Here is a 14,780-nt window from a genome sequence, read left to right on the forward strand (position 1 = left end):
GCAGCAGCAGCTGCAGCAGTAGTTGCAGCAGCTGAAGCAGTAGCTGCAGCAGCAGCAGTAGTTGCAGCAGCTGCAGTAGCTGCAGCAGCAGCAGCAGCAGCTGCAGCAGTAGTTGCAGCAGCAGTAGTAGCTGCAGCAGCAGCAGTAGTAGCTGCAGCAGCAGCTGCAGCAGAAGCAGTAGCTGCAGCAGCAGCAGCTGCAGCAGCACTGCCTCTCTGAGTCTGCTGTGGGTTTACCTTGCAGTTGTTCGATGAGGGTCATTGCCATCCTGGAACCCTGAGCGTCAAACACCACGTGACCCTGGAGAGGACAGAACTGGGTTAGAAAACACACACACAAACGCGCACACGCACGCACACACACACACACACACACACACACACCATCTGCTCTAATGGTGTGTGTGTGTCCCTGATCCTTTATGCTGCACCGCTGGACAGACTAAAATCAGAAAAACATGGCGTTGATTAGAATCTACATTTTAATAACTCAATTAGTTAAAGTCCCTGCAGAGATAATCAATAATCAATAATCCAATCAATGGCGATGGACGACATATTCACACAGGAGACGTTTTGACATGGACAGACTGATTTGTCAATTTAGAACAAAAAGTCAAAAAATGTGGGAATAAGTCGCCAAAAATTACAAAGTCACCTATTTGGGATTACTTTGTCTTCAAACAGGACGAAGAGGTAAACTATGGGGTGCCATTAATGGCAACAATTTGGTTTATTTAGCCTGTCGTGGAAAAAATGTGGGTGTTCATTTTAAAGTCTGTTTTCCTTTTTTCTGATGTTTCCATTACATATTTATTGTGTTTATTGTATTTAATGTGCCAAATTGCTCACAAAGACTTAAGACTGCAAATGAGGTTTTTATGTATTTATTTTTTAAATGCAAAGCAAACATGTTCACTGGAGATTTTTTTATTTTAGTTTTGTTTAATTTTGTATTTGTTGTTTCGTACTCAAACCTATAAAATCATGATGAAACTGGGGAAAATCCAGTCTGTCTGCCTCAAGGTTATTATTTAATAAATGTATTTTCTGAACTTTCTGGCTTTTTGCACCAAGTTTGGAAAAAATGGCTGCTGCACTTGGAGTCAGTCTGGAAAATAAAACTTTGCTTTCAGCTGGAAGGAGTTTGTGTTCACCATTAAGAACGGCAGTAGTTATTTTGTCCATTTTCTTGTGGCTCCAATCAAGCATTGCTATTACTGTTATTAAGAGAATAACTTATAGGCAAAAAATAAAACATAACTGCTGAACGGCTCAGTCCAGAGTCGATAAATTCATCCAACGGCCGAACCTGATCCAGGCGACGTTTTGAAGGACGCCTGCATGTTTCCAGTGGTTTTGTTTGAGTTCACAGCCAACAAGAGGGGCTGTTGAAATCGCTGCGCTCAATTGACTCCTTTCAGGTTCACAACATGAGCTGCCAAATGTAAATGCCACACTGGGAATCGATCATGGAGCTTTTGTAGGATGAGCAAATATTGATGCGATGCCACAGAGCCGTCAATGAACCAGCCTGAGAGCGGACGCCCCGATCAGATCCGTTTCACAAGCCCAAACTTTTCCTCAAATCATGATGAGAAAAAGTTCAAAATGAAGCTGGGCTTTCAGTCCGCTGAATGCTGTTCAAAAAGACTGTCAGTATTTATTTAGATAATAGTAACGTAGTCTAGTAATCGATTAATTGTTAGCTGGAGAACACAAACTCAAAAAAGGGAATTAGCTTAAAAAAAACAAACATTCAGAAACTGTACAAAATATATAAACACTTTGAATTGAAGATAAAAACCGTTGTCTGTAAATGTTTTCCTCAGGTCTCCTTCACTTGGACAGTTTTAGCTTCTCCTGGTTCAGATTCACTGTAGAAACGCTGATGATGTTTTTAATGCAAGAAAATGTTTTTCTAATTTAACAAAAAAATCTGAATTTCTCATTTGCATATTTTAAAGGTTTATGTGGTTTAATAATAAATCTAGAGAATGTAATTATTTATTAATCAATTAATTACTAAAACAATCGTCAGCTGCTCAAACTCTCCTGGAAACCAGAAAGGCTCTGAAAAGTTCCTCCCAGTGTCACTCTGCAGCAAATCTCTCTTTTCAACAATAAAGAATAAAAACATTTCTGTCCTAACGTTCACAGACAGGATTTCTGCGGGGGCCGATTCCCTACAAAGATTAATGTCAGAATAATTTGCCTAATTATTCTGATTACACCAGTTCAGTGGAGACGTCACTCAGAAGTAGTGAGGTGCTTTTGGATGTCGGTGGATCCAGAACCTCTGCAGAGACGGACCGCTCTGAAAAGTTCGTCTCATAACGGTTAGAGTCCGACTCACACGGAAACTTTATTTCCTGTTTTGTTGACCTCCTGCACTCACCGAAACCCCTTCAAAGGAGCTGGTGTTGAGCGCTCTGTAGATCTCCGAGGTGATGTCGTGGTTGTTGTAGTTGAAGTCCTCCAGCCGCCGGCCCTTGGCCTTCAGGGGGGCCACGGTCTTGTTGAGGGCCAGCGCCAGGGCCCACACCGCGTCGAAGGCGAGGGGCGCCTCCTGGAAGCCGCCCGTCTCCTCGGGGTTCTTCCCCCCAAGACGAGACATCAAGGCTCCCAGAAACTCCTGTGAAGTCTGGCGGAGCGAGGAGAGATGGAGAGGAAGAGAAGAAACAAGTCGAACCGAGTTAACACAGAAAGCTTTCTTACACCAATCTGCAGGGCTAAAATCCATCAACTAAGCAGCATTCTGGAATAATGTGTTCAGTTTGAGCCTGGAAATTGGATTCCTGAACTTCAAACTGCAGCACGGCTGCCTGATGTGGAGAAAAACTGCAGTAAAAACTTTTTATTTGAACCTCATTCAGTTTGATTTAAAGGGATCTATTATGCTAAATTCACATTTTCCTTTTGTGTTTCTGCTGCTTCAAAAACATCCAGGTGTTTTCCAGTTGATGTTTTTTGGTGTCTGGAAAATGAGCCATTTCAAAAACCTCCAGAATGTGACATCACAAATCACCTAGCAACCTCAGCAAAGCCCAGCCTGTTACCTAGCAACCTCAGAAATGCTCTAGTTGGTCTTACTGATGTATATGTTGTACAATGACTGCTGGAAAAGACAAGTGCTTTGTTGTTGATTTACCATCCACAAACCACTTCCTAGAGTCTTGCTGGTTTTGCAGGAGGCTCCACTTCTGCTTTTCAAAGATGCATACTTGTATAATTGTGGATTTGTTTGTGAGTTTGTGAGTGGGTTGGAGGGGCGTGGCCAGCAGTAGATTATGTGGATTTAAAGTGACAGAGTCCTAAAGCAGCTGAAAATAGGAGACTAAATCTCATTATCTATGCATAATTTTGTGCAGAAAATGTGATGAACTTGTTTGGTAGCCCATAGACCAATCATAATGTCTTAAGGGAGCATAACAGGTCCCCATTAATTAATTCAGACACAGACTGCTGCTGAACTTTTCCAAGTTTACAGTCTTTCAGTACATTGAATGTAGCATTAGCTTGTGCTAATTACAGTTAGCCTTGTCATTAAGTACAACAATGATCAATCCCCACTGGTTTTCCAGCTGGAACACAGATGAGTTGGTTGAAGCTTGATGTTATTTCTCAAACTGATTAATGACTTCAGAGGGAAATAATTCAGCTGAGCTAACTACTGGAAACGAGCGGCTCCATCCCAGAGGAAGCCGGGAGACACACAGGCAGTTAAACTCCTCTCAGCACGCTGATCAATCACTTCCTGGTTTTCCCTCTGTGGACATTTTTAAAGAAATGTCCACAGAGGACGAGATCCTGCCCCAGTGGAGGAGCTGCAGTATGTCAGGGTCTTGTTCATGAATGAGGGAAAAACGGAGCGGGAGATCGATGGGTGGTTTTGCTCTTATGGATGAACTGAGGTTTATTTCTGTCTGGTTTTTTTAATTTCATTTCAGCAAATTTTAAATTCTGAAAGCTTTTTTTGCTTTTAAATGCATGAATAGGAATAGCTTTAATGTATTCATTTTGCACATTATGCTTGGAAATGATACTTTAAAGTATAAATATTTGCATTTTACTTTGTGCTATCCAACAAATTAAAGCTATTTGCAAAACTGCATTAAAATCATATTTTAGAGGAAAAATAATCATTAAAAATAAGTGATCAAAAGGAACAAAACCACTTTCCCTCAGGTCTATCTGAACGTTTTCCACCAATCAACAGACAAAGAAAAAAATGACATTTGGCACCAGCAGCTTGCCATATATCCGTTCATCAGACTGAGCAGAAATCTTTCCTGCATGTCGTTGGGCAGGCCTGGAGGGTCTGTGAAGGACGCGCTGACCACACGGCCACTCATAACCCCGGCGTTTTATTCGGGAATAAAAACGCCTGCTGGGATCAGAGCTGTGCCAGCTAAGCTAACTGCAGGCGAGCCTGAGGGACCAGGAGGGACAGTAAAGGTGACCGCAGAGGCACACACTCCGCTCCGCTTGCTTTCTTTCTGTTTAATGTGTTTATTAAAGCTCATTAGCATTCAGAGCTGGGCCCACCCAGATGAATGCTGCAATGTCACATTTGGCCAAACATGCCTGCTCTCTTCAGCTTCTAGATGTAAAGATTAACCGAGGTTTTTAATCGATGCATAAGTTGTTGCTCTGGAGCCAGCAGGGGTCAGACGAGATGACGGTAAAACTGGAGCAGCAGAGGAGATAACATGACGGTAAACTGCTAAAACACAAATCAATAGCAGTATGGCAGCCAATAACTGGATCAATCACAAACTCATTACTGTGGCATTAATGCAGAACTAATCATTTACAACCATTGTTTATTTGCTTTTGTACCAAAACCTAAACAAATGTTGACTTTTCTTTGGGTTTTTTACCCAAACTTAGAGACTAAACTCTATTGTTCAGTTGGTGATGCTGCTGGATTTGCATATAAATTTGGTCACAAACTCTGACAACTTGAGAAAGTCCCAGAGAGTAAAATCTCTCTGATTCACTGCAGCACATCATTAAAAAACAGAGTTAAATGTCCTCTAAACTTCTGGGCGATCATGTCGATGTCTTCAACATGAGTAGGTTTTGAGCAGCAGGTGTACAAAATACTAAAACGTGTCATTACATTTTCAGAAAACAAAATGTGAAAACATGTTTTATTTCCAGGCTGCGTCTATGAAACCACCTGAAAGGCTGAAGGTGTCTCCATGTTTTCCTACATCCTGGTCCTTCAGGGACATGAAAACAAGGCCGAGACGTTTTTAAGAAAACAAGCTGAACCGACTTGATTTAAAGTCCACACTTCCACCAACAGCATTTAAATGGAGACACAGCAGATGGAAACAGTCGCTCTATAAAGACTGAAAGCTTCTCACTTCTTTTCTTGCAGGCAGTTTTTTTTTTGGTGCTTTTGTGATAAAACACCAACTCTTCCCCCCGAAAGCGGAGACTCCATTCATCCAGCCGTCTCTCCGGATCCTTTCAGGATAATTAGGCCTACACACCTCTGATTCAGTTAAGTTAATTTCATCTGATTGAAATTCCTCCCCGGCTTTTGCCATTTGAATCTGCCGCTGCCCACTGAAAGGCAGCTGACAGTCTGCTCCGGCTCGGCCCGCAGCATCACTCCAATCTGCCAATTTCAGCTCAGATATTGAATTTGAATGGATCTGACTGTAAGCAGGAGGTCTGGCTGTAATTCTTATCAACTGCCGAGCGGCGCGCGGACAGCTAAATCCGCAGGTAGTGGCAGGTGCTGCTGGAATATAAACAGCAGCTGCTGATGAAGAGGAGCAGACAGGAGGAAGGTGGGAGGAGGGAACGCTGACGGAGAGAGACGGATCATCAGAGCAACAACTGGACGGATCCGGAGAGGAAGAGACAACGCGAGACGATTAGAGGACGGCGGGAATCTGAGCTGCTACTCCAGAATCTCTCTAAATGAACGAGGGCGAAACGCAGCAGGAGCATCCTCAGCGGATTCCCAACACTAAACGGATTCAGGTCACACACAGTTCACCCAAGCCTTATTATTGTTCCCAACACTCTGGCTGTTACAGAAATAACTCGCATCTCAGGGGATTCCATATGAGAGCCGAAAAGTTTACAACCACGAATGAGCAGACGGGGGCTCAAACCGCGTCGCAGGAGAAAATCCAGGAGAGAAGACGTGACGGGTCACTGAGACAACCACAGAATCAGGCCAGAATCCTTCTCCAGTCCAGAAAAAAAACATTTTCACCATTTAACTGATAAAAAGTGTTTCAATTCTTCATTTCAAGATGGAAAACTGATAAATGAAATGAGTTCAGACAACATGTGGCCTTCAGACGCAGCGTGACGACACAGAAAGTCAAAACCATCTGATTCAAGTTCATCCAGCAGGGCTGGAGGACACCAACCGGCTCAGAGCACATCTGGAGAACCCAACCAAAAACCTGTCAGCATAGAGAATCAAAACTAATGAGAAACTGGAAATAAATCACTGACGACCCGCAGAGAGCCGAGCAGCCGAGCTCCGACAGGACGGACTCAGAAGTCGTCATTTCCGGTGGGCGTCAGGAAGACGCCTCGCCTCCTCGGGTGGATCAGACCTGAGATCAGACTCCTGCTCCCTCCTCTCCTGAACCAGGGCATAAAAACTCTCACTCCCATTTTCTACAGCCTCTCTGCTTCTTATAAACCTCTTTCAGAAAAATTGGGACAGCAGGACAAGATACAACCTGTGGCTTTTTAATGCAACTGTATTTTTATGCAGCATGTTTGAGTTTCAGAGAGCTGCTTTCTGACTGTTGATGGCGTTTAAAGGTTTAATCTTCTGGTTGTATGTAAGTTAACATTTGGTCTTCATTTGCTTTTTTCTTCGTCTTTAACAGCAGGATCATCAGACAGGAGGAACCGTTCGTGTTTGAATCCCTTATGGACTTCCCAGCTGGCAAAAAGTGCAAACACCTCCAAATTGCACCTACATGCAGCTGTGCTGGTTGCTAAAAGACCAAAGAAAGAAAGTTGTGAGATTTTCAGTTTGCAGTTTAAATGCTGTATGTGTCTGTAATACAGAGGAGAGTATGGTCAGTGTATAAGGAGCCCAAAGCATCATCCCTCCCAGGCCGTGCTCCTGCTGATGAAATGGTTTCAGTTCGGCTGAAGGTCTTTACTTTGGTCTCATTTCATCCTGCAGTCATTTTCTCCTTCAACCCTTCCAGTCGTACTTGCTAAGTGTTTTTCATGAACTTTGACCTTTAACCTGGCAGCTGAGGCCTGTAGAGTCTCAGACGGAGCTCTTGGCTTTTTTTGAACATTAATCCGACATCAGGAAGATTTTTCTCCTGGGTTTTATGGTTTATGCTGGGTGTGGGCATTAATCGTATCGATTATCAATTATTGTGATACATTTATAAGAATTTTGATTTATTGTTGTCACAATAAATTCCACTTAATGAAGCTAAAACTCTCCACACTGTTGGGACTGTTAGTTTGATGTTTTTCGATAAAAACATTGATAAATATTGACAGACAGATTAACTGGACATGTTTCCTCATGTATTTTTTGCTACAACATGCAGCTAATTAAAAAGAAGGAATAAGTTTTTGTTAACACTTTTATTGAACTGTTCCACAGAATACCATGATAAAACTTTAAGTCCATATCTAGTTCATGGTTTGTTTCTGATTATTTTATATTTTTCAGTATTTGTAGATTTTCATGGCTTGGTTTTGTTTCCCATTTCGTTTGGGATTTTTTATGTCATGTGCTTCAGGTAAAGCGATGAGCAGCACCTGCTGCACCAGAACATCTTCTCTAGAGCCGTCATATTTTATCCGACTTCCTGCCATCCGTTGCCACGGTTACGGATCATGCTGTGAAAGCAGCGGATGCGGGTCGAGCCCTCACCATGTTGGAGACGCCGCGGACGGTCTCGGGGTTCAGCATGACGATCTCCGTGGTAACGTGTCCCTCCACGGCCTCCGTCATGTTCTCCACTGTGCAGTTGATGGCCGGGTCTTTGATCTTGAACCAGTTGTCGGCGTACCAGCCAATCAGAAACCAGACGTGCTTCTTCCCGTACAGCTTCTCCTTGAACACCTGCAGCGGGGGGAAAGGGAGACCTGTCAGTCCCGGAGACGGCGAGCCAGACGTGGTGGACAGGGAGGAAACACACCGACCTCACAGAACACCTTCCTGGCCTCGGTTTCATAAAACAGCCCCACAATGATCCTGGCATCCTGGCGCTGCATCAAATTAGCAGAAAGTATTGCTTAGTTACATCAGCAGCATGAATTTGACTTCACAATATCGCAGCTTGATGTGGCAGCACAATGTGCCAAAGTCCCGCTGCTTGACAGGATGGCACATATTGCTGTTCAGGAGTTGATCATTAGCGTAGCGCATTAATTTCCTCCATCAAGTCGCCTCTATGCTAATGGCGTCGTGTGCAGCTGTGAGGCGGAGGAGGAAGGAGACGGCCAGCAGCCGAGGTGAATTTTTAATCAAAGCACCTTGAGGTTCTTGACAGCGACAGCCGGGTCGGTGAGGAAGCTCTGACGAACGCTGATCTCGATGCCTGCCTCCTTCACCCTCTGCTCCAGATCATCCAGAGTCTGGCAGATGAAAGGAAGGACGGGGTGGGGGGGCAGAGAGACACGCAGAGAGGTGACAGGTTGAAAGACAAAAGCAAGTCCGACAGGGAAAACAAAACTAATAACAACCTGGAGTGTATATTGGATATATAGAGGATGAGTGTGTGCGAGATAAACAAGAGAAGCAGGGAGGATTTTTTTAGACATCAGCTGGAAATGAGAAAAGTAGAAGGCGAGATGAGAGAGGACGGAGCAGAATCATTAACTTCCATTACAGGAAACGGGCCAGGTGCCGCGGCATCGACCGCCGTCCTGAGGAGGATGTATTGCTTGATCAATATTTCTCACAACCAATACACCAAAAAAAATCCCTCATCAGTCAGCAGCAGAGATTGACTGTAGCCAGAGAACACAAAAAGAGCTAATAAACAAAAACCGAGAGGCGGGAGGACAATCAGGAAACCAAAGACTGCAGTGATAAAACAAAGAGCCGGGGTGAAAACATCACCGGGGGCTCGGGGGTTCGGGGGGGCGGTCACTGACCGAGGTGAAGACTTCTGTGGTCTGCTGGATGGTGGCGATGCGAGACCAGTTCCACTTCTTGAAGAGCCGCACCCTGGTGGGGTTATGGAGGGTGGCAGACGGGTGGGTGCGGAAGAAGGTGGGGAAGCGCTGGCGGTTGGACAGCGCTGGAGAGCTGGAGCCATAGGACAGCTGGGGACAGAGGGGACAGGGGGAGAGAAGACAGAGGGGACAGGGGGGAGAGGGGGGAGAGAGAAATTAGCAAAGTGCATCTGTCTGAGAAGCTCAAACTCTCAAAAGAAGAAACATTTACATAATGGATGCAAGAATAAAACCACAAAGTGAGTTTTCCCTCCCACACTGGACTCGAATCATCATTTCTCTGTCCTGTTCTGGTATGGCCCCGCCATCTTTGTTTCTGTATCAACTGAATATGAAGAAAGGAAATGGAACTGGTGTCTAAAACTGACTTCAAAATAAGAGCTTGACTATAAAGGTCTAATTGCTTTAATTCTTGACGACAAACTTCAACACAGATGTCAAACTTTATTCAACTGAAAGTTCAGAAGCAGTGACAGCTGATGTGAGCTTCACACACAGCCATCACTCCGGTTCACATCAGACCTCAGTCTACTCACATTCACCACTTTTCTGTTCAACTCCAAATTATTCACTGAAAGTCTACTAATTCACAGATTCTTTTTCATAGAGCATATCTAACATATTAAAAAGAAGCTGAAATATCTAGACGTGATGCTAATCAACACAGCGGCCAATCCAGAAAGAGCATTTATTATTCTTGGAGTTGATTGGCTGAGCCCACAAAAGACAGATTTTAGTTTGTGCAGCGGTGATGGGATGTTTCCACTCTGCATAATAAGGACATATTTGGTGTTGAATGGTTAAAATAGGCAGTAACATTTAATACTTTTTCTCAGTGGATGAAGTTGAGTTTAAGATCCGCCGGTTATTAGAACCACTAATTCAAAAAAAGCTTTTTAAATTTATTTTTGTTCACAAACTTGTCGGTTGTGATTTCTTCATTAATAACTGATGACATGGTGGAGGGTAGATTTGGTGAAAGTGATATTATAAAAACCACATCATCTCTTCCAGCCCTGCAGTCAGAGGGTGTACTTATTTCTTATGATATTTGGTGATATACTCTCAACCATTTAATCAGGTTTTGCCGAACTGTTGTATTGTGATCAAATTTAAAAGTAAATGAACCACAAACATCTCAGTCTGGACGTTTATATTGTCGCCTCAGAAACACCTAATCGTCTCTTCTTCCTCTTTTTAACATCTCTCAATTTAATAAAATGTGTCAACAAAGTCTGTAACTGTGATTAAAAACCAAACATTTCCTGCAGGATTTCTCATGCAGATGCCACCATGAATCTGAGACGGCACTTTGGTTTATTAGAGAGACATGAAGAGCTGATCCGGTTCTTCCGCCGTTCGGACCCTGCAGAGGTTTTAAGGATCAGCGGCGAGGAGAGATGTGACGACGGTCCTCCCATCAAACACTTCCACAGCAACGACTGGAGATAAAATCCTTGACAGGTCTTTCTTTAAAACGCACAACCTGCCGTTCAGGGAGCCATTAGGGAGCGAAACGGCTGCAGCCCCATTACCCACACACCCACTGGGTTTTAACCACCGGCAGCCAGAGGGGCGCGCTGACGGATGCCACATGTCCGGTACAATGTGGGCTCCCCATAGAAACAAATCCCCGCAGGCAGAGGCAGGTAGATGGAAGAATCGATACGAAGGAAGGATGAAATTAAGGCAGAAACAACCGATGTGGAGGAAGAAGAGAAACATCAGAAGAGAACGGCTTCAGAGAAAAACATACGCCAAAAATCATCCAGCGTGTAATGTTGTTTAAATTACACCTCCACAAACAAATAAGGCTGATTATTGCCCACTTAAACGTTTAATTGATGGAAGATTCATATTTATAAAACCTCCGAAGCACAGAGGAAGGCCTGCTTTATGTTCCTCATGTTTTAATAATCTACAGTCAGAAGCACATCTTTACAGAATAAAGCCCTAAAAATGCCAGCAGACCAGTCAGCTTTCACATGTTCTACTGGATTTAATCTACTTACTAACAGAAACACAATCATAGCTGCTCTGCTGCTTTTCTAACTGTGGCTCATTCTGAGCATCATCAGGAATCCAACGCAAATCAATGCAAGTGAGCAGAACCAACAAAACTAAAATATTCATATTAGTATGAAAATTAACACTAAAAATATGACATTTTATCAGGTGATGGATGGATGGATGGATGGATGGATGGATGGATGGATGGATGGATGGATGGATGGATGGATGGATGGATGGATGGATGGACGTTGCTATGGTTTCTGAGGTAAACTGTTCAATATTTTTCCGTTTATTTGCAAAATGAAACTGTTTAACATAAAACCCCGGGTCAAGATTCAAAACCCCAACCTTCCTGTTGCTAGGCAACAGCGCCAGCATCACTCCACCGTGCAGCCCCCTTTTTGTTTTACACCTACACATTTTTAAAAACTCAGTCTTCTCCTCCGATCCAAGATAAAGCCAAACTGATCCAGAGGTCAAAGTTCAGAGAGATGCCAGAGCTTCTGAGCATTTGCCCTCCAGTCAGACAACTTCCAGATCCTAAACCAGCAACCTGAGGAGATGAAGACCGAGGAGAGAAATGTCGGCACAACTCATCCGGGGTTCTGTCAGGTCTTCATAAATTGGTCTGAGTTTCAGCAGCGGATGACTCAGGAGAATATTAAAGTCATTACGATGAATTATCTGGAGTGTTAAAGCTGCTAAACGGCTCTGGGTTCACATCCCACATAAATCACAAAAAAGATCAAACTACTGCAGGAGCTGTTCCAGTCGCTTTAAAGTCACTCTGCGGCTTATTTAGGGCTGAACCTGGAAGAGCAGAACTATTTCATTTGTATCAAACCCGAAATAACCGAGTTTAAGGTTCCTGATGGCAACATTTCAATAAGGAGGCACAAATAAAGCAGCAGCAGAAAAACTGCAACAAACGAGAGAAGATGCAAGAGTTTCTCAGATCTCTGAGGATCCGGCTCCTTCCAGGAACAGGGAGAAACGGGATGGCGTTAACGGCCTCTGTGATCCGGACCGGGTCGCCGTGGGCCGGGCCGCCGCAGGCAGAGATAACAGCGTGGCGGCTGGGAGGTTAAACCAGCAGAGGCCTGTAGGAAAGACAGACGGATTCCTTTCGTCTGCGGGGAGAATCTGCCGCTGGAGCCGAGACGGAAATGAAGACGGGTGAAAGAGAGAGAGAGGCGGCGGGGGAGGAAGGGAGAGGGGCGAAGAAATGAGAGAGAGGCTGACAAAGAGAAGACCAGCTCCAGGCAGCGACAAACCGACAAAGAAAAGGAGGAAAGAGAGCAAGTCAGAAAGTGGAAAGAGTTTTTAATGATGAGGAAACAGAGAAAGACCAGAAACAAGAAAGAGGGCAGAAGCCAAGCTCTTGAGCTGATTGTTCTCACTGACTAATCTGTGGATGAAACGTCAATTATGGGACAAAGATAACGAGCCGAGCGCCGCGGAAAGAAGCGAACTGAAGCTCAGAGACGCTGCAGATCTTCAGATCTGAGGGGAAACAAGCAGCTCTTGTGCTGTTGGAGGCTAAACGATGAGTTCTGTCCCGGACCGAAGAGCCGCTGCGATAACGGAAGCTGCAGCCAGACACACGTTTTAATCAATGAAACAGCCAGGGCATCGATTGGTGGATTTAAGGGCAATTAGTGGAAAACAAACGAAAAGCCGAGTTTCACGTCGTGAAGGATTTTATGGTTGAATCCTGAAATATGAGCAAAAAATCCTTCAAGTTGAAACTTTAGATCCTTTATTTACTCCGAAGGGAAATGAATTCGTATGCGAATGTCGTCACAGAGCCGATATCCTGAGGCGGGAAGGATCTCCAGTAGCTGCACAATATGACATTTAAAAATTATTTCACTTATTTGAAACACGGCAGTTTTTAAAAAATCTTGTTTTTCTCTAAAAGGCTTTGGCTCTACAGGGTGAGGTGTTCGTTTACGGCGGCATCAAGATTGGTTTATGTAGCAAAACTGCAATAGAAACTTTTTTCACATCACAAGAGTCACATGATGAACAACTGGAAGTCGGTGCTGGGAAAACCTGCATGACATCACCAGCTCTGCTAATCCACCTCCTTTGCTTTTGCTGCTCCTCTTTAGTCTCTGTCTGTATGATGTTGGAGTAGGGGATATGATGCTAAAAGCAATACTTTGCTGCAGCATTTATGCATTTTAACTGTCTGAAAGTTAAAAAGTCAAAATCCCTCCAGCTGCACAGCATCAGGAACCAGAGGGAAAAACGGCCCAAAAAAACTATTCAAGCAAAAAATTAACATAAAAATCTCTAGTGAGCTCAACATGAAGCTGCTCCAACTAGCTGCCACCATGAGCATCAGCTCTGAACCAGAACCAGGCTCAGCTTTTACTAAACCCAGATCTGATTTATTTATTCATACAGATTTATTTTTGTCTGGACCGTTTCTGGTGTGAATGTTTTAACTCCACATATTTGCTTTGATCAGTTTGTTTTTAAGTCCACATTTGGATTATTTATATTTTGTTTTTCTTTATTTTACAAAATATGCTTTAAGGCTAAAGTTGTCTCAGGTTTTATTATTTTTAGTTATCACATATTAGTGTCAAATAACTTTCAAATTAAGTCAATGTATTAGTATTACAATTTAGCAAATTTAAATTACGATGTGTTTAAGAATGGACTCTGATGGTGATGATGAAATTTCAATTTTTAAAAAAATTAAAATAATATCCAAAGAACCGAAAATCCAGAGAAAACTAAACAGACGGGAAGCAGCTGTGAGAAAGAAAACAAGAGCAAAATGAAGAACCCTAACAATAATAATAATAATAACAATAATAATAATAATAATAATAATAATAACAATAATAATAACAACAATAATAATAATAATAATAATAATAACAATAATAATAACAACAATAATAATAATAATAATAATAATAATAATAATAACAATAACAAACCAAGCAGAGACCAACACTGATCAAAAGAAATTAATTAAAACCCAAAACAAAACAACTCAGGATAAATGAAGAAACTAAAGATAAAGGAATGAAGATTTACGGCAAGACCATCACAGCAATACTAATAAACTGAATATGGCAAAACCTGTTGAGCAATAATGAACACAGGAACTAAGTGGAATATGGCAAAGCATAAAAAAGTATTTAATCAAGGAAATGATCTAAACCAAACACCCCAGAATCACATCAATACTTCCATAAACATAATCAGAGAGCTTAGCATAAAATATTTGTTTTATGAATTAAATAAATAAGAACAAATAAAAATCGATGCAAAACGATAAGGTTCACATTAATATTCATACAGCCTGAAGCATAAGCTGCATTCACAGGTATAACTTTACCTGGTCCCGTTTGGTCCCAGTGTAGAGCAGCCAGGGCTGAAAACATGATCAGCTTTATAAATAAAGTTATCACTTATTACATGTCAGTATCGAGAAGGGTCGGAGGTCACATGGGTATATGAGGATGTGACCACCTGGTCTAAAACAGACGGGTCAAACTTTAACTACCAGTTTATGTTTCCTCCATTTTCTGCCCCGACGAC

At 42.8% G+C, this 14,780-nt stretch overlaps 1 protein-coding gene across 1 annotated transcript in view; it reads right to left on the minus strand.

Annotated features, from left to right (window-relative positions):
• The window catches only part of gabbr1a (gamma-aminobutyric acid (GABA) B receptor, 1a), a 93,802-nt gene that overhangs the window by 39,705 nt on the left and 39,317 nt on the right, over positions 1-14,780 (minus strand). The window contains exons 9-14 of the mRNA XM_007576011.2: positions 9,123-9,293; positions 8,499-8,600; positions 8,166-8,231; positions 7,894-8,085; positions 2,398-2,643; positions 237-300 (exon numbers count right to left, since the gene is read on the minus strand). Of these exons, the coding sequence (XP_007576073.1) occupies positions 237-300; positions 2,398-2,643; positions 7,894-8,085; positions 8,166-8,231; positions 8,499-8,600; positions 9,123-9,293 (841 nt within the window). The remainder of the gene's footprint in view (positions 1-236; positions 301-2,397; positions 2,644-7,893; positions 8,086-8,165; positions 8,232-8,498; positions 8,601-9,122; positions 9,294-14,780) is intronic.

Source organism: Poecilia formosa, unplaced genomic scaffold, assembly GCF_000485575.1.
Source record: "Poecilia formosa unplaced genomic scaffold, Poecilia_formosa-5.1.2 Scaffold394, whole genome shotgun sequence".
Classification (NCBI taxonomy): Eukaryota; Metazoa; Chordata; class Actinopteri; order Cyprinodontiformes; family Poeciliidae; genus Poecilia; species Poecilia formosa.